Raw genomic sequence first — 23,131 nt, forward strand, 5'->3', positions numbered from 1 at the left:
CAACAAAAAGAAATCTTAAATGGTTCCTGTCAAATCCTCCTAATTGGCTATCCCCAAACCAGTGTTCATAGCTCTCTACTGCCCCCAGACTGGTTTTTTAGTTGGTCAGTTGGTTGGTTGATTGGGATTTTGTTGTTGTTGTTGTTGTTTTGTGCTGGACGTGGGACCTGAACTCTGGACCTAGGTGCTGTCCCTCAGCTCTTCAGTTCAAGGCTAGTGCTCTACCACTTGAGCCACAGCGCCACTTCCGGCTCTTTCTGCTTATGTGGTGCTGAGGAATCGAACCCAGGACCTCATGCAGGCAAGGCAAGCACTCTGCCACTGAGCCACCTTCCCAGCCCTGTTGTTGTTGTTTTTAAATGCAGGTCCTGAGTGCCATACCCAAGCTCTTTTGCTCAATGCTAGCACTCTACTACTTGAGCCACAGTTCCACTTCTAGCTTTTTGGGTAGTTAATTGAAGATGAAGAGTCTCATGGGCTTTCCTACCAAGGATGGTTTTGAAGTGAATACTTAAGCAAGGTTTTAAATCAGTTCATCACTGTTTATGACTTCACACATAATGCATTAGCCATAACAAACATGTAAGTTTGTATAGAATTATTTATCATTCATTGAATAAAATGCCAAAAATCTCCTAACCCATGCTAAACACAGGACCTACCTTCTTGAAGTTGACAGCATAGAAACAGTTAAGTGTTCTTTAGTTAGGTCTAGAGAAAGAGCATCTTAAGGAGGAGAGGTCAAGTCAGGTCAGAGAAAATTCTAGTGATACAGGATAATCCTTAAATTGAACCTTAAAAGATGAGCGAGGGGCTGGGAAGGTGGCTCAGTGGTAGAGCGCTTGCCTTGCATACATGAGGCCCTGGGTTCGATTCCTCAGCACCACATAAGCAGAATAAAAAAGCCAGAAGTGGTGCTATGGCTCAAGTGGTAGAGCGCTAGCCTTGAGCTAAAGAGCTGAGGGACAGCGCCCAGGCCCAGAGTTCAGGCCCCACAACCAGACCAAAAAAAAAAAAGATGAGCGAGGACTTCAAGAATGTCCAAATAAATATAATACATCCCTTTTACTTTTCCACACAACTTCTAATAATTTTATTATAACAGGAATTCTAGGCAGATAGCTTAAGTTCTGACACTTATTAGACCTCCTACTACTTCATCCTTTATGGAGCTATTTTGAGAACTGAAAGAGATAACAGATGTGAACTTAACACAATGTCTGGCACTTAATACATGTCCATCATATAGAAACATGTAACAATGCTGATTACAAGAGTATAGTTCAAGGGCCCAGCATTCCTCAACATAAAGTAACAATGAAAAAAAATGAGAGCAAGAGAACAAAGTTTCACAACTTAGCCAAACAGTTCTCTCTAGAGACAAGAATGATATTTTCATATTACATATCACAATAGCAGTAATTTACATTCATAATTGCAATGAATTATGAGAACATTATATTCTATTAAGTATAAGCTATTTTGAAAGAAAAAGATATAGTATATCTTCATAAACAGCCAAAATAAAAATCTTACGTGCTTAAAGTATATCCCAAGTTAGTGAGATGTTAGAATGCTGCAATAGAAACAGCTCAATCAAGAGAAAAAAGCAGGCTAGGCACTAGTGGCTCACGCCTATAATCCTAGCTACTCAGGAAGCTCAGATCTGAGGTTCTCAGTCCAAAGCCAGCCTGGGCAGGGCAGGAAAAGTCCAGGAGACTCTTATCTCCAATGAACCACCAGAAAACCAGAAGTGGTGCTGTGGCTCAAGTGGTAGAGTGTTTGCCTTGAGCTGAAGAGCTCAGGGACAGTGTCCAGGCTCAGAGTTCAAACCCCATGACAGAGACAGACAGAGACAGAGACACATAGAGAGAGAGAAACAGAGAGAGAAAGAGAGAGAGAGAGAGAGAGAGAGAGAGAGAGAGAGAGAAAGGCAGTTGCATGATTAAAATAAACATTCAAGATGGGCAGCAGTAGCTCATACCTGTAATCCTAATTACTTAGGAAGCTGAGATCTGAGGATCTCGGTTCAAAGCCAGCTTGGGCAGGAAAGTCTGTGAGACTCTTATTTCAAATACACCACCAGAAAACAGGACGTGGCGCTGTGGCTCAAGTGGTAGAGCACTCGCCTTGAGCTGAAGAGTTGAGGGACAGCACTCAGGCCCGGAGTTGCAGCCCCACAACCAACAAAAAACAAAACAAAACACCACATTCAAGCCGGGCAATTGTGGCTCATGCCTACAATCCTAACTACTCAGGAAGCTGAGACTTGAGGACCATTGTTCAAAGCCAGTAAGAAAGTCCACAAGACTCTTATCTCCAATTAACTACCAGAAAACCTGGAAGTGGTGTTATGGCTCACAGTAGTAGAATACTAGCCTTGAGCAAAAGCTCAGGAACAGTGCCCAGGCCCCAAGTTCAAGCCCCACGACCAACAAAATAATAAAATACACATTCAGACTTACTAAGAAAGCCAAACTACATAAAACACCTAAACATGCTCTACTGCCTATCTGAAGGTTACACTAGAAGAAAGAATTTAGAAAAAAAATGAAGGAGCTAAAGCACATTGTTTTCTTCACAGAAACCAAAAATCAACAATACTCCTGTACATTAATGGTGTACAGACATATTTTACTTGGAAATCTGCAAGATTTTAAAGCTAACCAATAAAATATTCACCAAAATAATATCAGATATTAGCATACTTTCAGTGGACTTTTAAAAATTAATTTTCTTTAAGTTTAGACCAGGTTAACTTTCCTGCTATTAGGATTTTATAAATTAATAATATAAACACAGCAGCATCAAAAACAATCAATTTACAAAAAGGCCTACATAAATGTTCTGAAGAAATAATCTCTTCTTTCTCCATGACTGAGGATTTAAAGTATTAGAAACTAAACTGCTTTTTTTAGCCTTTGATTTTCAAAAGCAATAATGGTATTTTTTAAATTATCCCTCCCTTTAGTTAATAACAAAATACATAGAAAAATTTTTTATCCAAACTGTTCCTTACTGTTGTAAGAAAAGCTTGCATTTGATATGGCTAAATATGCTATACAAATTATACATTATATAATCAATCTGCTAGATGATATTGGTAACATTAATATATAGCCTGTGCTGGAAGCTCACACCTGTAATCCTAGCTACTCAGGAGGCTGAGATCTAAGGATCACAGTTCAAAGCCAGCCTGGGCTAAAAGTCCGTGAGACTCATTTTCAATTAACCACCAGAAAACCAGAAGTGGTGCTGTGCCTCAAGAGGGAGAGCGCTCACCTTCAAGTGAAAAACTCAGGACAGCGCCCAGGCCCAGAGTTTAAGCCCCATGACTGATCAAAAAAAAAACAAACAAACAAAAAAAAAACAATTTGCTTTAATGATCAAGTATTAATATGTCATAAAGAACAACAGAAGTAACTTGATATGACCATATGAGACTTTAACTACCAATGGCCTGAAGAATCTCAAATTTAGCATCAACAACAAATACCACAGTTCACTAATTGATCGTGGTTTAATAAATAGTATATGGAAAACTCTAGTTATGTATTGCGGTTAGAGATCTCGTGGCTCAAATATTTCTTATCCTTTAGAGTCTGCAAGTAAGTGTGTGTGTGTGTGCCCTTGCAAGAACTATTGACAATATTAAATGGGTAATTCCACACCAAGGGTAAACTACAGTAACTACAGTTCATAAAGTTACTTGGAATTAAAAGCACTCTACAAATTTAGCACAGTATTAAAGCAAAGAACAATAATTTCAAAACATCTTTCAGCCCAAGTGTGTTGTAAACCAAATAAAACTTCTCTGTGGGATCTGCCTTTCTGTTAGTGAGTTTTCCTCTATTCAGGAGCCCAGATCTAAAGGAACTGTTAAACACTTAGTCTAAAGGTATGCCAAACATCGCTTAAGACCTTAACAAAGAATCAACTTTTTTAAAAAACAAAATGAGGCCTAGATTAAATATTTTATTTGGCTTCTCAAGATGGACTAAGAAGTTGGGCACCAGCTCCAGACCAATTCCTGGACACACATCAAACACAGCCCTGTCATTTATCCAGTCAGTCAAAACAATCTTTTCCATCTAACCCTTTAATGTTTATGTCCTAAAAAGCTGCTAATTGAATCCAGCTCTAGAAATCTATGTTAAAACCTATACAATCTAATTTGTAAATGATTATCAAAAATTTAAAAATATGTTAACTTGGGGCTGGGAAGGTGGCTCAGTGGTAGAGTGCTTGCCTTGCATGCATGAGGCCCTGGGTTCGATTCCTCAGCACCACGTAAGCAAAAAAAAGAAAAAAGCCGAAAGTGGCGCTGTGGCTCAAGTGGTAGAGCATTAACCTTAAGCTGAAGAGCTGAGGGACAGTGCCCAGGCCCAGAGTTCAGGCCCCATGACCGGACCCAAAAAACAAAACAAAAAAAAAATATGTTAACTTTCCTGGCAAACCAGAAGAGACGCTACAATATGTAACCAAAGAGAGATGATGATATTTTTAAATATTTTTTTAAAACTTTGAGCTATTTGAAGACAAATGCCCAACAGTTTTAAGAAATTAAGAATACTTCAAACTGTTTTTACAATTAAGAGGATTCAGGATATTTAAAATTCTTCAAAAAATCTAAATATATGAAATCACTCTATAAACTTAGGCCAATATTCACCCCAACCAAAAAAAATGCCATTTTTCCAACAAACTTTACTTATTAATTTCTATAATGCATTATATATAACGAGGAAACCATAGGCAGGAATTTTAAAGTCTACTAAATCGCGTTTTTAAAAAAACATTTTCGGGCTAGGAAGGTGGCTTAGTGGTAGAGTGCTTGCCTTGCATGTATGAGGCCCTGGGTTCGATTCCTCAGCATCAAATAATCAGAAAAAAAAACGGAAATGGTGCTGTGGCTCAAGTGGTAGAGCGCTAGCTTTGAGCTCAAGAGCCGAGGGACAGAGTTCAAGCCCCACAACCAGAAAAAAAAAAAAAAAATTCACAGATGGGCACCAGTGGATAACAATCCTGGCTCTCAGGAGGCTGAGATCTGAGAACTGCAGTTCAAAGTCAGGCAGGAAAGTCCATGAGACTCTTACCTCCAAAAACCACCAGAAAACTGGAAGTGGTGCTGTGGTTCAAGTGGTTTGAGTACTCAGCTTGAGCTGAAGAGCTCAGGTTTAGTGTTCCGGCCCAGAGTTCAAGACCCACAACCAACCAAAGAAAAAAAACAGTTTCACAGGGCTAGGAATGTGACTTAGTGGTATAGTGCTTGCCTAACATGCATGAAGCCATGGGTTCAATTCCTCAGGACCACAAAAACAGAAAAAGCTGGAAGTGACGCTATGGCTCAAATGATAGAGTGCTAGCCTTGAGCAAAAGAAGCTCAGGGACAGCGCCCAGACCCAGAGTTCAAACTCCAGGACTATCCAAAAAAAAAAAAAAATTACAGTAAAAAGCTCATTTTATCTGCAGAGAAATCAAAATCCCTCTTTCTCCCTCACTTTCTCTGTATGCATACAGCATAGGGGGAAATAATGGCAACAGTCTACTGTGCTGGTAGTTTCTTCACACCTACAATCACAATTTCTATTGTTACTGACACACAACAGAGAAGAACTACTACAGATAAATGAAAGCAACAAAGATCCCTTATAAAATTTTCCTGTGACTCCCCCAAAATAAGGAAACTGGAACGGTAAACAGACATCCCCCAATCTAGGTTTTCCATTAAGAAACACACAGTTGAGCAGAGAGTGTGTAAAAGGGAGTGAGATTGATTGGAATACAGTGTCATTAATATAAGCTAGTAAAAATTAACCATGAAATGGAAAAAAACACATTTAATAATTCCTTAACATTTTTCCCTAGGAAAGCAATACTTACAAAACTAACACTGAAATTCCAGCCAACAGACATTAAGCTAATTTCTCAAATACCAAATTCACTATAAGTTTTTATCTAGAAATTTCAAGCCGGTGGAGTGAGATGTGACACACAGGATTCAACTACAAAATCAGTGCACTTAAATCTCAAACTCTTGTGTGGACACATAATAACTACAGTTTATCCTTGCCACACAAGTCCTCTATGGAAAAACCATCTTTCTCATCACACATCCGAACAATGGACAATTTATTAATGGCAAGTGATGAAACTCGCATAACGACACTGTCGTCAATTACACTTTTCACCCTAAATACAATTCTTTAAAATGAGGGTGGCCACGTCCAGGTGAAGAATACCAAAAAATGACATCCTCAGCAACACCACAGCTGTAATGTTCAAGATTCCACGCACCTGGAATCATAAACCCTTTGCAACCCAAGTCTTCTCTCTAGCGAAGCCCTTTCCAGACATTCTTTTCCATTTAGGAAAAGGAAGGGGTGGAGAGAATGAGGGAAAGGCTTGCTTGCGAGTTTCTATGAGCATCTACTTGGAAATATATCCAAAAGAAAAAGTTTCTAAAGCCAGGACTAGGAAATCCGACGTGAGCCACAAGTTCTGCGGCCTACAAGGAACCACCACACACACACACAACCCGGCAATCACACACTTCCAAAACACGGAGCGTGTACAATGAACCCCCGAGGAGTCCTGGGATCCCGCAAGACCACACCGGAAAAGTCGGCCTCAGTCTCCTTCCCTCCCAGAGACGGGCGTGTGAGGTGGGTGGCACCGGCCACCGGCGCTGGCAGCCGAGAGCAAAGGTTTTACACCCGGTTCTAAGTAGGTGTCCAAGTTAACAACCCGAGAACGCACGAACACACACACGCACGCACACGCACACCGTTAAGCACTCCATCTTTAAGGAGTGTTTACTGCGCGCCGTCAGCAGCCAGATTCAATAATCCCCCCGCCCCCCTCCACGACCCCACCACCTGGGCAGCCACCGGGGGCGGCGCTCGGCCTCCGCGGCTCGACTCACCCCCCGACCTCCGATCCGCCCGTCTTCCCCAATCCGTGTTTCCCGGCCCCGGCCACAAAAGACCCGCGAGCCACCCGGGGCTTTCGTAAGCATTTTCCCAGCCCCGGCGAGGGCTTTCCAGTCACTCTCCCTGAACTAGGCCTTCCCACGCCCTGGCCGCCCCCCCCCCCCCGCCCGCCCGCCCGCCCCCGGCGCCCCATTGATCGCGACCCTGGCCCCGGCCCAAGGCCACAGGCACCCCCCGCCGGCGGCCCTGCCCGCGCCCGCCCCCCTCACCTGTCAGGCGCAGCTTGACGGGCCCGTTCCTCCGGCCTCCGGGGTTAGACATGTCCCCGGCGGCGGGGGAGGCGGCGGGGGAGGTGGCGGTGGCGGCGGCGGTGGCGGCGACGGGGCTCCCGGCCGGCCGGCGGGCGGGCGGGCGGGGCGGGGGCGACGGCGAGGCGCGACAGAGTCACCACAGCGGCCGGAGCTGGGGCCCGAGCAGCCGGCGCCGCGGCCGCCACGGCCGCAGGGTCCCGGATGTGCCGAGCGTCGTCGCCATGAGCCGCGGAGGGAGCGGGACGCCGAGCTCCCCCCTCCTCCCACTTCTCCTTCCCCGGGCCCGGGCCGCACAACAAAGCAGCAGCCGCGGCCGGCCGCGCCGCCTCCGCCCGCGCCCCCCGCCGCCTCCTCGCGGCCGCCTCTCCTTTCCTCTCAGTTCCGCGAGGCCCGAAGCCGACCGGCCGCTGGGGAGGCTGAGGCGGGTGGTGCCCGGCGCGTCGGAGCGGGAGCCCGGGCTCGGCCGCTTCCTCTTCCACCCGCCCTCTTGTCTGAGAGAACCTGGTCGTGGGGCCGCCGCCGCCGCCACTCGTCGGCTGGGGGGAGAAGAGGAGGGGAGGAGGGGGAACGGGGGGAGGGAGTGGGCGGAGACAGGGCGGCGAGGGGCGGGGCTTGATGACGGGGCGGAGCTTGAGCGGGAGCGCGCCGGGTGCCCGGGGCGCAGGCTGGGCGCGGGCTTCGAGAAGCTCTGAGCGCGCGTGCGCTGCCGGCCCGCTGTGGCTCCCACGCAGAACGGAAGGGGCGAGCGGGCCGAGCGACGTTACGGTGGCGGTACTGTAGCCCCTGGAGGGGTTTGATGTCCAGGCTGCTGAAGGGAGAGCTGTGTCCCTGCCCGGCACACTGCACTCCTTGGGTGCCCACTGAGCGCCGGGCGCGCTGGAAGGCGGAGCCGCGCGAAGTTAGTCCGGAGTGTTGCGCCGGGAGCCGGGGAGGCCTGGCCCTGGGCGCGCGCGCGCGCGCCTCCACCCCGGGCTCACCTGGTGGACCAGATCAGGTTACCCGCCGGCTCGGGGCTGAGCATCGCCTCCCGGGATGGGTGGAGCTGCTCAGACGGTCGTGTCTTTCGGGATCTCAGGAGGAAGGAAAAAAAATCGAAAATGAAATAAAATGATGCTGATAGGAATGTATTCCTGATAACTAATACAGATGTTCTTCGCTGGTTTGGCTAATAAAAGGGGGTGGGGAGACCTCCTAATGATGAATTAGATTACATCCACTGCATGAATTCTTCTGCATCCACTTAGGATGAGCATGTAATATGAAAGATAGGGAATGCAAAGTCTGAAGCGGAATAAATGCCCCCTCCTCAGACATGCTTCAAAACCAGGAAACCCTGAGTTCCAACCTCAGAACCACCGTGGAAGGAGAAAGAGGGGGTGGAGGAAGCAGAGGAGGGAGGGAGGAAGGAGAAAGGGAGAAAAGAAGGAAGGGAGGGGAGGGAAGACAAAACACATAAAGGGGGAAACAGTACCCAGGATTGTAGCTCAGTAGTAGAGAGCTAGAGGCCCTCGGTTCCATTTCAGACCATCCCCCACTCAGAAAGTTATGTTTCATAGCAAACTCTCTAGCACAATATATACTACTAAGAATTAACAGTAGGAGGGATTTTTGTGTGTACTTTGTTAGTCTTGCCTAAGCTGTTTTAACAATGTAAAGTGTTTAATAAAATCTAATATATTTTCATCTTAATCAGTATAAAGCATTGCTTTTGTTTTTGTTTTGTCCATCATGGGGCTTGAACTCTGGGCCTGCGTGCCATCCCTCAGCTCTAGACTGGCGTTCTACCACTTGAGCCACAACACCACTTCTGGTTTTCTGAGTTGTTTATTGGAGATAAGAGTCTCTTGGAGTTTCCTGCCCAGGCTGGCTTTGAACCATGATCCTCAGATCTCAGCCTCCTGAGTAGCTAGGATTACAGGCGTGAGCCACCAGCGCCCAGCTAAAGCATTGCTTTTAATTCATCAGTCCAGTCAATGCTGAAGGTACTTCTAAGAGTGTTTTATCAGCCTAGATGCATTCTTACATATTAAAATGATGCTCAAGGGCTGGGAAGGTGGCTCAGTGGTAGAGTGCTTGCCTTGCATGCATGAGGCCCTGGGTTCGATTCCTCAGCACCACATAAGCAAAAAGAAAAAAAGCCCAGAGTTCAGGCCCCACGACCGGACCCAAAAAACAAAATTAAAAAATAAATAAAATGATGCTCAAATTATATGACGTTCTAGACATCGAACACTGAAAACCCAAGATTCCTAACCCTATCCCAGGCCTACAGAATCAGAACTTCCTCTAGTCAGGCTGAGAAGCATCTCTAAAAGGTCTACACCAAGTTTGGGAAGTGCTATCCACCCTCCCATTGGTTCTGCCAATTGAGCAGGCATCTGAATCACCTGGAGAGCTTGCTTCTGATTGAATCAAGTTAGGCTCATATTTGTTTTTTAACAAGTTCCCAGGTGATGCAGTTGCCACCATCCAGGCACCACACTTTGAAAATAACAGCACTGCTAAGAAAACTAAGTGCACCTTTTTACATTTCAGCGCTAGGTGCTCCTCATTTCCTCCTCATAGCAACACTTTTAGACATATTTTTAAGAGGAAAAGACTTACAGATTTTTAGGAAATTAATTTGTGTCTTTCTTCCTAAAGTAGAAAATTACTTCATTTGTAAATTGTGCCTGCACATACCTCTGATGGGTAATGGAACTGCAGAAACCTTTTCAAAGCTATTTTATTCCCTTATGACTTCTAATTTACTCTCAATAGAATTGGTCACCTTTTATGGAATCATTTCTTAGAATCTGACTCAAGTATACTATACCACCTATTCTGCCCTCTGCCCCCAAACACACACACACACACAAATCTTTTTCAGTCAGGCACTGGTGGCTCACTCCTGTAATCCTAGCTACCTACTGAGGAGGCTGAGATCTGAGGATCACGGTTCAAAGCCAGCCCAGACAGGAAAGTCCATAAGACACTTATGTCCAATAAAACTACCAGCAAACCAGAAGTGATGCTGTGGCTCAAGTGGTAGAGCTCTCGTCCTGAAGTGCTCAGGGACAGCGCCCAGGCCCAGAATTCAAGTCCCACCACATACAGAAAAACAAATCTTTTTTCCATAGATACTACATAATAGAACCTTCCCATTAAAATGCTTTTAAGCAAAAGTTTTACATTTGTTAACTAACATACTAAAGCAGTAATCTCTTTTTTTTTTTCCAGTACTGGATTTGAATTCAGGCCTCTGTGCCTGTACCCCTAGGCCTCCACCACTTGAGACATGTCTTCACCCTCACCATTTATTTCTTATTTGGAAGATGGAGGTTTAGACTTCTCTGCGTAGGCTAGCTTTGAACCCCAATCCTGCAGATCTCAGACTCCTGGTAACCAAGATTACAGGTATAAGCCACTGACACCCTATTGAAATGGTATCCTTTTTTTTTTTTCCCATGCAAGTACTGAAGCCTGGGTGCTGTCTCTAAACTTGCTTGCTCAAGTCTAGCCCTCTATCACTTTGAGCCACAGCACCCCTTTTCAGTTTTCTGGTGACTAACTGGAGGTAAGATACTCAGCCTCCTGAGTACCAAGGATTACAGGCGTGAGCCACCAGCACCCAGCTAAAGTGGTATTCTTGATTATGGAATCCAAGATGGTGGAAATCTATACCCAGTTATAAGAATATTTAAAACCTAGCCAGGTGCTGGTAGCTCACGCCTGTCATCCTAGCTACTCAGGAGGCTGAGATCTGAGAGTCATGGTTCAAAGCCAGCCTGGGCAGGAAAGTCCATGAGACTCTTATCTCCAATTAACCACCAGAAAACCAGAAGTGGTGCTGTGGCTCAAGTGGTAGAGCGCTCACCTTGAGCTGAAGAGCTAAAGGATAGCACCCAGACCCAGAGTTCAAGCCCCATGACTGACAAAAAAGAAAAAGAAAAAAAGAATATTTAAAACCTTTTATTTAAAACATGTTTCTGTTTTCCAGGGCTAATGTTAAATTTGATGTGACTTTGAAAGAAAATGCTTACCATCTGTAGTTGGTATTTCTTCTGCTCCAACCATTAATACATTTTTACATGGAAGAGTTGTCTCCAGCAATAAAAAAATCTGTCTGAAGTAAGGTTATGTTAATAGTGGTACTCCTACAAAGCTATTTTTATCATGAAAATTTCAAATTTAATAAAGTGTATGCACCATGAAAAAAGCAAGCAACAGACACTCACCAGTTTATAACCTGCTTAAAAGTAACTCTTTGCCAGGCACCCATGGCTCATTCCTGAAATCCTAACTCCTCAAGAGGCTGAGATCTGAGAATTGTGGTTCTAAGCCAGCCTAGGCAGGAAAGCTCATGAGATTATCATCTCTACTAAACTACCAAAAAAGGGAGAAGTGGAGCTCTGGTTCAAGTGGTAGGGCTCTAGCCTTTGAGCAAAAGAAGATCAGGGACAGCACCTAAGCCCTGCGTTCAAGCCCTGGGACTGGCACACACACACACATAAAAAAGTAACTTTTTTTTCTTTTGGCCAGTCCTGGGGCTTGAACCCTGTGGATGAGCGCTGTCCCTGCACTTCTTTTGCTCAAGGCTAGTCCTCTACCACAGCACCACTTCCAGCTTTTCTCAGTAGTTTATTGGAAATAAGAGTTTCTTAAATTTGTCTGTCTAAACTGGATGTGAACCAAGATCCTCAGATCTCAGCCTCCTAAGTAGCCAGGATTACAGCCATGAGCCACAAGTGCCCAGTCTCTTTCTTTCTTTTTTCTGTCTCTCTCTTTCTTTCTTTCCTTTTGTCATTTTTAAGGGGCCGTTTTGGATACCACATTGGCAGCTTATGTCTTTAATCCTACCTACTGAAGAAGTTGAGATCTAAGGATCTTGGTTCAAATCCATTCTAGACAGACAAATTTGAGAAACTCTTAACTCCAATTAACCAGCACAAAGTTGGAAGTAGAGGTGTGGCTTAAGAGGTAGAGCACCAGCCTTAAGTGGAAAAAGCTGTGTGAAAACTGGAAACCCTGAATTCAAGCCCCAGTACCAACATACACACACACACACACACACACACACACACACACACACACACACACACACACACACACACACACACACACACACACACACACACACAGAGTTTCATTTAACATTAGGCCTAACTGCCTCCAATCTGATCATAAGTGATAAAACTGTTCTTGGTGTAGTTAATGTTGCTAATCTGAGCCTCCCATCTCCCTTCATCCTCCTTTGCCTCTGCCTGGTCCAACCCCTCAAAGTCAAGTTCATACAAACACTCATAGACTGGCCTGTTCTGACAGGGTTTAGGACCAAGTCACATTCTGAGCTGTGGCCACATGGATCACCCCTTTTCTGCCAGCAGACTTGGTCTCCAAAGACAGAAACTGAGATCACGTCTTCGTCTATCTCTCCAACTCCAGGGCTTTCAGGACTACTTGCCCTTGCCTCTCTCTTGGTGCTATACTGGCAGGTCCTACACACATCCCCTTCTGAGGAAATTTCCCTGTCCCGTGGCTCTAACAGTGCTCTGGGCTCATCCCCACAAGTACTGACTCTGTTGGGTTGTTTTGTTTTGTTTTTCTGTCCGTTGTGAGGCCTGAACTCTGGGCCTAGGCGCTGTCCCTGAGCTCTTCAGCTCAAGGGGAGTCTCTACCACTTGAACCACAGTGCCACTTCTGGCCTTTTCTACTTATATGGGCCTCATGCATGCAAGGCAAACACTCTACTGCTGAGCCACCTTCCCAGCCCCCTGATTCTGTTGTTTTAAGCCATCCAGTTTGGGGTAGGTACTTTGTCCCAGGAGCCCTAAGGCAATGAATCCAAGCTCTAATGCAAACCCTTCTATACTTTGTCATATATAACACAGGTGACAAAAGGTATATTGATAAGCTGCTTTTCGTTATTTATTGAATTTAAGTACTCTGCTTCCCCTTCCCACACCCAATTGGGGCTTGAACTCAGGGCCTGGGCTCTATCCCTTAGGTTTTTCAATCAGGACTGATTTTCTACCACTTGAGCCACAGCTCCACTTCTGGTGTTTGCTGGTTAACTAGAGATAAGATGCTCAAATACTTTCCTGCGGGGCTGGGAAGGTGGCTCAGGGGTAGAGTGCTTGCTTTGCATGCCTGAGATCCTGGGTTCAATTCCTCAGCACCATTTAAGCAAAAAGAAAAAAGCCGGAAGTGGCGCTGTGGCTCAAGTGGTACAGCACTAGCCTTGAGCTGAAGAGCTGAGGGATAGCGCCCAGGCCCAGAGTTCAGGCCCCACGACTGGACCCAAAAAAAAAAACCAAAACAAATCAAATACTTCCCTGCCTGGGTGAACTTTGAACCATGATCCTCAGACCTCAGGCTCCTGAGTAGCTAGGATTATAAACATGAGCCACCAGTGCCCAGCTGGTACTGTGTGTGGGTTTTTTGTTGTTGTTGTTGTTGGTTGTGGGGCCTGAGCTCTGGGCCTGGGCCCTGTCCCTCAGCTCTTCAGCTCAAGGCTAACACTCTACCACTTGAGCCACAGTGCCACTTCCGGCTTTTTCTGCTTATGTGGTGCTGAGGAATCGAACCCAGGGCCTCATGCATGCAAGGCAAGCATTCTACCACTGAGCCACCTTCCCAGGCCTATGTGTGGTTTGTTGTTGTTGTTGTTGTTTTGTTTTTGAAACAGAAAAGTATGGAAGTTTAGGCCATGTTATGCACCTACTTTCAAATGTCTTAAGTATACAAGCTTGTCTGTTCTACTGTGAATTCCAAGTTAAAAGAGAATGCAATTTGAAGAGATTGCATATTTTCCAAAGCCAATTTGGTGATTTAAGCATGGAAGTATTACAATGAAATGTTTGAAAAGTTATCTACGCGTGTTTTTGCTGTAAGCTGATATCATGAAACAACACATCTTTTCAGGATGAGGTAGCAGCCTGACCCCCCTCCCCCCGGGGGAAAGGGAACAGGGCGTCATTCCCCAGTAACTACTTTGGACAACTGAGCAACATGAGCCGACTCAAAAAGAAGTCATCTCCAATCATCTTCAAAATACAAACTCTAGTAGCTACAACACGGTTCTCTAAGGGCGGGATGGGAGGAGATGTGGAAATATTTGTACGATGTAGTCTTCATGGGTAATGCAGAGACTATGGGCCAGAATGAGATCAACATGACTCGTAAAGCCCAAGGGTCAATGTCAGTCCTATGCTTCAAATCCCTCCATGGTGCTCCAGACCTTGAATATCCAGCTGAAAGAACTTTTAAGTGGTATAAACCACACTCTTCCTGCTTTGTCCTGGTCTTCTCCTTCCCCTGAAGGCTCTCTCTCATCTTTCCCACTGTCAATTTCTTCTCATCTTCAGACACCCAGGAAGCACCTGCTTTTATTTACAGAAAGTAATTGGCTATGTGGTTCATTGCAAAACTCTAGCATATAAATGTGTCTGTCAGGGCTGGGAAGGTGGCTCAGTGGTAGAGCGCTTGCCTTGCGTGCATGGGGCCCTGGGTTCGATTCCTCAGTACCACATAAGCAGAAAAAAAAAAAAAGCCGAAAGTGACGCTGTGGCTCAAGTGGTAGAGCGCTAGCCTTGAGCTGAAGAGCTGAGGGACAGCGCCCAGGCCCAGAGTTCAAGCCCCATGACCGACAAAAAAAAAAAAAAAGAAAAGTACAGGAGAAACCTTACCATGTTAATAAAGTATTCACTTGCTTGAAAAAAAAAAAAAAAAAAAAAAAAAGAAAGAAAAGTACAGGAGACTCTTATCTCCAATTATTAAGCAAAAAGCTGCAAATGCCCAGGTGCCTGTAATCCTAGCTACTCAGGAGGCTGAGATCTGAGGATTGCGGTTCAAAGCCAGCCCGGGCAGGAAAGTCTTTAAGACTTTTTTTTTTTTTTTTGGTCGGTCGTGGGGCTTGAACTCTAGGCTTGAACACTGTCCCTCAGCTCTTCAGCTCAAGGCGAGCGCTCTACCACTTGAGCTACAGCGCCACTTCCGGTTTTCTGGTGGTTTATTGGAGATAGGAGTATCACAGTCTTTCCTGCCCGGGCTGGCTTTGAAGCGCGATCCTCAGATCTCAGCCTCCTGAATAGCTAGGATTACAGGCGTGAGCCACCAGCACCCGGCTAGGTCTTTAAGACTTATCTCCAATTAATCACAGAAAAAGCTGAAAGTGGTGCTGTGGCTTAAGTGGTAGAGCACTAGCCTTGAGTAAAAGCAGCTCAGGGACAGTGGAGTTCCCAGGCTCTGAGTTCAAACCCCGACAAGCACAAAAAGAAGAAGAAAAAGAATAGTCCTTTGTCTTTGAGATTCATTAAGACATTAGAACTTGCCAACCATGGTGGCACCTTCCAGAAGTCATCCTTGCTCAAGAGACTGAGGCAGGAAGATCAATCACTTAGGCCCACAAACTTGAGGCTAGCCTGAGCCACATAGAGACACCTCCATATTTCAAGGAGGGAAAAAGACACTACAAGGAGAATTTTGCAGTAATTTTTTTGTATCAGACCCTCTGTGAACATTTTCCCTTTTTTGTAACTTGTTATTGTGGGTTTAAAATCTTACCCACTGAATAGGTTTTAACCTTACTGAAAAGGAATTTACGAATAGACATCAAAACACATGTATACCCTATAATTCCATTCCTAAGAATCTAGTCTAAGCAAATAACCAGAGGCATACATAGACTTATGCAAGGTTGTTCACTCCAATACAATTACAAGAACAACAAATTGAAAGCAATTTAAATGTACCAAAGGAGATCAGTTTAAAAATAATTGGCATAGTCATATAATAAACTATTATGCAACCACAGAAAATCGTGTACCCAAAGACTTTCTTTCTTCAGCTGTTTTTATATTTAAAAAAAAAACCTCCCCGCCCTCCTTCCCTTCCTCTCTTTTCTTAGAAGAAGCCATTATTAATTTAGCATGTATACTTTCTCTACAAGTTTTCATATCTCATGAATATAATGACAAAAAGAATGCTCATAATTAAAAATATAAATTTATCAAGAAGCAGAAAACAAAAGTATGTGTGAGGAATAAATTCAGTGCTAAACATTAAATAAATATACTTCTATAATCATTCATTGAAAGAGCTATTTAATAAGAATACTAGATACTGAATGCTATTCTCCAGCAGAGGAGATAGAGAACCTAAAAAGTAAAAACATACATTTTATGTTCTTTTCATTTAAAAAAAGGGGATGGGGGGGGCGGAAGGGAAAGGGTAGTAAGAGAAAAACAAAGGAAGGAATAACAATGCTCGACAAGAAATGTACTTGTTGCCTTACTGATGTAACTGTAACCTCTTTGTACAACATCTTTACAAGAAAAGAAAACTAAAAAAAACAAAGCTGTCTGGTAGCTCCCACCTGCAATCCTTACTACTCAGTAAGCTGAGATCTGAGGCTCTAGGGACAAAACCAGCCCCAGCAGGAAAGTCCAGGAGACTCTTATCTCCAACTTACAACCAAAAAGCCAGAAAATGGAGCTGTATATCAAGTAGTAGAATGCCAGCCTAGAGCACAAAAGCTCAGGGACAGTTCTCAGGCCTGGAGTTCAAGCCCCAGGACCAACATGCACACACACACACACACACACACACACACACACACACACACACACACACACACACTCACACACACACACACACACACACTCACACACACACACACTCACCCCAAATACCTGAGATTCTTTAGGGAAATCAAAGGTCTGTAAGGAAAAGGCCAGGAGTAAATACTAGACTAGTTACTACACGTGATATCATGAGTAGATGTTTGCATGATTTACAGGTGTAAAAATAAAATTCAGAGAGAGGGAAATGACTTGCCCAAAGTCACAAAGCTGAGAGTCTAGATTCAGACCCTGGCCTGTAACTAGACTATAATACCCCAACTTCAACCACGCCACTAAAGTGCTCATCTGAAGTAGGGGAGCAGAGAATGACAGGAAGACACAAGATAGCACAACGCTTGCCTCGACATCCAATAAAACCGAGCCACTTTTGCGCTGCAACAAACAAGCTCATAATTCGGTGAGTAAAACCCCAACAATTTATTTAGCTTGCAATTATATGGGGTCAGAACTTTGGGCTGGGCTTCTGAGCTTTGCTGGACTCCTTCACCGTCTCTTCGGTCAGTTGGTAGGGTGGCTGAGGACTGGCTGGCCTACAAGGAGCTCAGCTAGGACAAGTCACCTTTTGATCCACAAAGTTATTCAATCTCTGATAGGCTACTGTGGCCTTGTCACATAGAACATGGAAGAAGGTCAGGATGGAGAGCAGACATACAGGAAGCTTCTTGAAACCTAAGGAGGATTTAGGAAGGATGATTTTTTTTTTCTTTTGTTGATCTTGGGGCTTGAACTCGGGGCCTGGGTGCTAACCCTGAGCTTCTTCATTCAAGGCTAATACTCTACCACTTTGAGCCACAGCTCCACTTCCAGTTTTCTGGTGGCTCATTAGCGATAAGAGTCTCTTTAGAGATAAGAGTCTCACGGCCTTTCCTGCCTGGGCTGGCTTTGAACCGTGATCCTCAGATCTCCGCCTCCTGAGTAGCTAGGATTACAGGCGTGAGCCACCGGCGCCCAGTTAAGGATGATTTTTCTTACCAAAGATTTTCTCTTCTCCTTCCACACAGGAAAACATGCTCTACTGCATCATTCCCAGGTTGGCCATTCAGGGGATGTTCGATAGGTTGATCTAGTTCCTGGTCAACCCTAACAGGTTCCTTGAGGACAAAGACTCATAGCCAGAGCTGATGGATGAGCTCAGTCACAGAAGCACATGGATTCAGCACAGAGACTCAGAAAAACAGCACCACAGTCAACAGATTGAGGCTGGGTTCAGGCCACAGGAGGGAAACATCTGAAAACCAAATATTTAAACCCAGAGACAAAAATTCCACTCAGGCTATTTGTGTCCTGCCTCAAAACATTCTCTGAATGACAATCAACCAGAGCCACATTTTCTTCTATCCTGGCAAAAGAAATAAAAGCTATACATTCATTCAATCGACATCTGTGGTGCCAAACCCCATAAAACTTAACGCTAATGGAATTCGTTCTTAAATATCAAGTTGGTGTCTTTTGAAACATCCTCAAGGATGATTTATGACTTTATAAGGGCCAAGGAGGTTCCCATTTACTATCAAAATGTGTTACTTACAGCCAGGCACAGTGGCTAAGCATGTAATCCTAGCTCTTGGGAAATGCAGAGAGGAGGATTGTGGGTCAAGACAGCTCAGACATGAGTTTCAGAGATTCCATTTCAATTAATGGTTGGGCATGGTGGTGCATGCCTGACATCCCAGCTACAGGGCATCACTGTGGTTACAAGAGTGTCACTAACAAGAAATAGAAGCCAGGGTATAAAGGAAGATCCTAAATCAAAAATAACTAACATAAAAGTCCAGCACTGGTGGCTCATGCCTGTAATCCTAGCTACTCAGGAGGCTGAGATCTGAAGATCAAGGTTCAAAGCCAGGCTGGGCAGGAAAGACTATGAGACTTTTTTTTTTTCCGGTCATGGGGCTTGAACTCTGGACCTGGGTGCTGTCCCTCAGCTCTTCAGCTCAAGGGGAGTACTCTATCACTTGAGCCACAGCACCACTTCCAGTTTTCTGGTGGTTAATTGGAGACAGGAATCTCATGGACTTTTCTGCCTGGGCTGGCTTTGAACCATGATCCCCAGATCTCAGCCTCCTGAGTAGCTAGGATTACAGGTGTGAGCCACAGGCACCCAACCCATTATACTTTTCAACTCTGTAATCCCACTCTTCAGAATGAATCTCAAATCAATAGATACCATATAATGGAAGAAAATACAAAGCAGAAAGTTATTGTCACATTATTTATGTAACTGATTTTATTTTCTGCCTATCCAGAAAATGATACAAGAAGAAAACCATCATCCTATTGAAATGACTCTAGGGGGGCATCTTTTATCCCAAGAGGCTATTCCAAAGGGAAACCTACTCCATCTCCAAAGGGATCCACCCTAGGGACATTTGCCCTTACGACTGTCTTTTCAGGTCACATAAGGCTGTCCAGCCCCTGGACACAAGCTGGAGACACCTCCTTACTTCTCCAGGAAAGCAGATCTACCAAGTTCCAGGTTCAGCTCCCTGACACCCCTGCCTAGATCCCCTTCTAGGCACCCCTGCCCTTCTGACCCTTCAGGTACCCACAGAGAGCACACCATTATAACCCTCCTGAGGGTACCATTAAAACCCTTGTAAGGCGGCTTTTCCTAGCCCCTCCCCAACACCTTTTCAGGTTTACCTTCCAGAGACTACAAGTAGACTACAGGTAACCTCAGATTCTCCCCCACAGGGCAAGGGGGTACCTTCCTTCCACCTAATTAATCACAATGAGCCCCTCAATGGCGGGCTAAGTTCCTACTTTTAATTTTAAAAAATGCTAGCCTCACCAGGCACCCAAAACTCATGCTTGTAACCCTAGCTACTCAAGAGACTGAGATCTGAGAATCACAGGAAATTAGCCCCAGTAGGAAAGTCCACGAGACTCTTACCTCCAATGAACCACCAGAAAACCAGAAGTAGCGCTGTAGCTCAAGTAGCAGAACACTTGCCTTGAGCTGAAGAGCTGAGGGACAGCGCCCAGGCCCAGAGTTCAAGCCCCACAACCGACAAAAAAAAAAGTCAATGTAAATGGGTCTGGGTAGGGTGGCTCACACCTGTAATCTCAACTATGGAGGAGGTAGAGATGGGAAGGACTGAAGTTAGAAATTAGCCAGGGTAAAAGTTAGGAAGACCAGGTCTCAATAAATAAGCTGGGAGTAGTGGGCTTGAGAGAGATATAATTACTCAGTCTTCATCTGAATTTCTCTTGGAACAGAAGAAAGTGGACAAGTTTCATACACATAACAAAGACTGGCTTTTCCTTTTCTATGGACAGTCTATGTAGAGTAGCTACCTCATTGCTGTCTTATTAATGGCTTCTTTCCTTACTGATTTGTAGAAACACTTTATATATTAGGGGAATTAGTCCTTATAGTATTCAGAATTAAAAATATATTCCCCCATTTTTGCCTTTGACTTCCCTTACTGTGGCTTCTATCATGAAGGCATTATAGTTTTATATAATCATATTTATTTATTTCTTATTTTATGGATTCTGGGCTTAGTTTCATACTTGGATGAAAGTTCCATTTATTAAATAATAAAATATTCTCCAATGAATTTTTCAAGTATTTTATAGAGGTTTTTCTTTTGGTACAATTGGAATTTGTCCTAGAGAAAAATATGAATCTAAGGAGATTTTTCTTCTAAATAACTCAATTGTCCTCACACTCCTTATTTTCTGCCAGTCCTGGGGCTCACACTTGGGGCCTGGGCACTGTTCCTGAGTTTCTTTTGCTCAAGGCTAGCACTCTATCACTAAGCCACATTCCCAGCCCAAGATTCTTATCTCCAATTAGCCACTGGAAAATCAGAGGTGGAGCTATCACTCAGGTGACCCAGCACTAGACTTGAACAGAAAAGCTCAGGAACAGTGCCTAGGCCCGGAGTTCAAGCCCATGACCAATAAAAAAAAGTCACCGAAGAAGACATGATGACAATGAGTTTTCTAGAATGTAGGATCAATGAGTGACCCCTTTCATCTTTCCTGTTTTCTTTCTTTCTTTCTTTCTTTCTTTCTTTCTTTTTTGTCATTCGTGGGGCTTGAACTCTAGGCCTGGGTGCTGTCCCTCAGCTCTTCAGCTCAAGGCAAGTGCTCTAACACTTGAGCTACAGCGCCTCTTCCGGTTTTCTGGTGGTTTATTGGAGATAGGAGTCTCACGGTCTCTCCTGCCTGGGCTGGCTTTGAACCGTGATCCTCAGATCTCAGCCTCCTGAGTAGCTAGGATTACAGGCGTGAGCCACCAGCGCCCGGCCATCTTTCTTTGTCCCATAACTTTTCTGTAAAGTATCAGCATAAGACAATATGTGAAAATTTGAAAATTATCTGTCTAAAGAAACCTCATAAAAATGACAATAGAGAAGCCGGGAGCTGGTGGCTCACGCCTGTAATCCTAGTTACTCAGGAAGCTGAGATCTGATCATCGCGGTTCAAAGCCAGTCCAGACAGGAAAGTCTGTGATACTCCTATTTCCAATAAAACCACTAGAAAACTGGTAGTGGCGCTGTGGCTCAAGTGGTAGAGCACTCGCCTTGAGTTGAAGAGCTCAAGGCCCATAGGCCTATAGTTCAAGCCCCACAACCAACAAAATAAAAAAAAAAAAAAGAAAAATAATAGTAAAGAAATAAAAAGATTGCGGGGCTGGGAAGGTAGCTCAGTGGTAGAGCACTTGCCTTGCATGCCTGAAGCCCTGGGTTCGATTCCTCAGCACCACATAAGCAAAAAGAAAAAAGCCGGAAGTGACGCTGTGGCTCAAGTGGTAGAGCGCTAGCCTTGAGCTGAAGAGCTGAGGGACAGCGCCCAGGCCCAGAGTTCAGGCCCCACGACTGGATCCAAAAAAAAAAAAAAAAAAGATTGCAAAGTCACAAGGAAGGAAGGAAGAAAGGAAGCAAGGAAGAAAGGAGGGAGGGAGGGAGGGAGGGAGAGAGGGAGGGAGGAAAGGAAGAAAGGTGGCCAGATGCCAGTGGCTGACACCTGTAATCTAGCTACTCAAGAGCCTCAGATCTGATGATCATGATTTGAAGTCAGCTGGGGCAGAAAACTCCCTGTGAGGGTCTGGGAAGGTGGCTCAGTGGTAGAGCGCTTGCCTTGCATGCCTGAGGCCCTGGGTTCGATTCCTCAGCACCACAGAAGCAAGAAGAAAAAAGCCGGAAGTGGAAATGGGGCTCAAGTGATAGAGCGCTAGCCTTGAGCTGAAGAGCTGAGGGACAGCGCCCAGGCCCAGAGTTCAGGCCCCACTACCGGACCAAAAAACAAACAAAAGAAAAAGAAAAAGAAAACTCCCTGTGAGACTCATCTCCAATAAACTACACAAAAAAAACTGTGACTCGGGCTGGGAAGGTGGCTCAGTGGTAGAGTGCTTGCCTTGCATGCCTGAAACCCTGGGTTTGATTCCTCAGCACCACATAAGCAAAAAGAAAAAAGCCAGAAGTGGTGCTGTGACTCAAGTAGTAGAGCGCTAGCCTTGAGCTGAAGAGCTGAGGGACAGCGCCCGACTGGACCCCAAAAAAAAAGCTGTGACTCAAGGGGTAGAGAACTAGTCTTGAGCACAAAGAGGTTCAGAGACAGCACCTAGGCCTTGAGTTCAAGCCCCAGGACAGGCAGAGAGTGGGGAGGGAGAGAGAGAGAGAGGAAGGGAGGGAGGAAGGAGGGAGGGAGGGAGATCCCATAGTTGGAAAATTCCAGAACGTGTTCAAGGAAGGAGCAAACAGAAGGAATAATGGTAATAGGCACCACACAACTGTGAAAGAAGCCGCCAGAAGGCTTGGGTGGGGTGCGATACAGTGACGCACGTCACTTGTGGACAGGACTACAGACTCCGCTCAGGAGACACAGCTCGCCACTCACTGTGGGTGCCCTAGAGCCCTGCACCCAAGAGACGTCTGGCTCTTTTCTCCTAACCACACAAGGGCTGCTGTGTGTAGCATCCCCAGCCCCCGCTGGGAGCTGCCAGGCAGTCAGTCAGTCAATGACCGCTTGAGAAGGTCTGGAAAGCTGGGCAAGGCGGTTACTGCCCAGAACGCTTTATGCCCTGGGGTTCTCCAGGCAACCGAATGGTAGTTGGGTCCCTGCAGGTTCAATGTCAAGCAGGGGAGGCCAAATGCTCCCTTTCGCTTGTGCCTCAAACAGAGGCACCAGCTGTGAAGACAGACAGAAGGGTGAGACTCCCAGGCAAGGGCCAATCATCCTCTCAGACTCGCTAATTCCTCCAGCTATTGATGTGGCCTCCTTGCTCCCCCGCCCAGTCACCTCATTCCTCCCC

At 45.2% G+C, this 23,131-nt stretch overlaps 1 protein-coding gene across 2 annotated transcripts in view; it reads right to left on the reverse strand.

Annotated features, from left to right (window-relative positions):
* The window catches only part of Smurf2 (SMAD specific E3 ubiquitin protein ligase 2), an 81,422-nt gene extending 73,626 nt beyond the window's left edge, over positions 1–7,796 (reverse strand). The window contains exon 1 of one of the 2 annotated variants that reach the window (XM_069993094.1): positions 7,202–7,796. In XM_069993094.1, the coding sequence (XP_069849195.1) occupies positions 7,202–7,253 (52 nt within the window). In that variant the 5' untranslated portion in view covers positions 7,254–7,796. The remainder of the gene's footprint in view (positions 1–7,201) is intronic. The other variant, XM_069993093.1, reaches the window with a different exon arrangement.
* Positions 7,797–23,131: the final 15,335 nt, after the last annotated feature.

The sequence above is a fragment of the Dipodomys merriami genome, unplaced genomic scaffold, assembly GCF_024711535.1.
Source record: "Dipodomys merriami isolate MVZ:Mamm:240054 unplaced genomic scaffold, mDipMer1.0.p SCAF_42, whole genome shotgun sequence".
NCBI lineage: Eukaryota > Metazoa > Chordata > Mammalia > Rodentia > Heteromyidae > Dipodomys > Dipodomys merriami.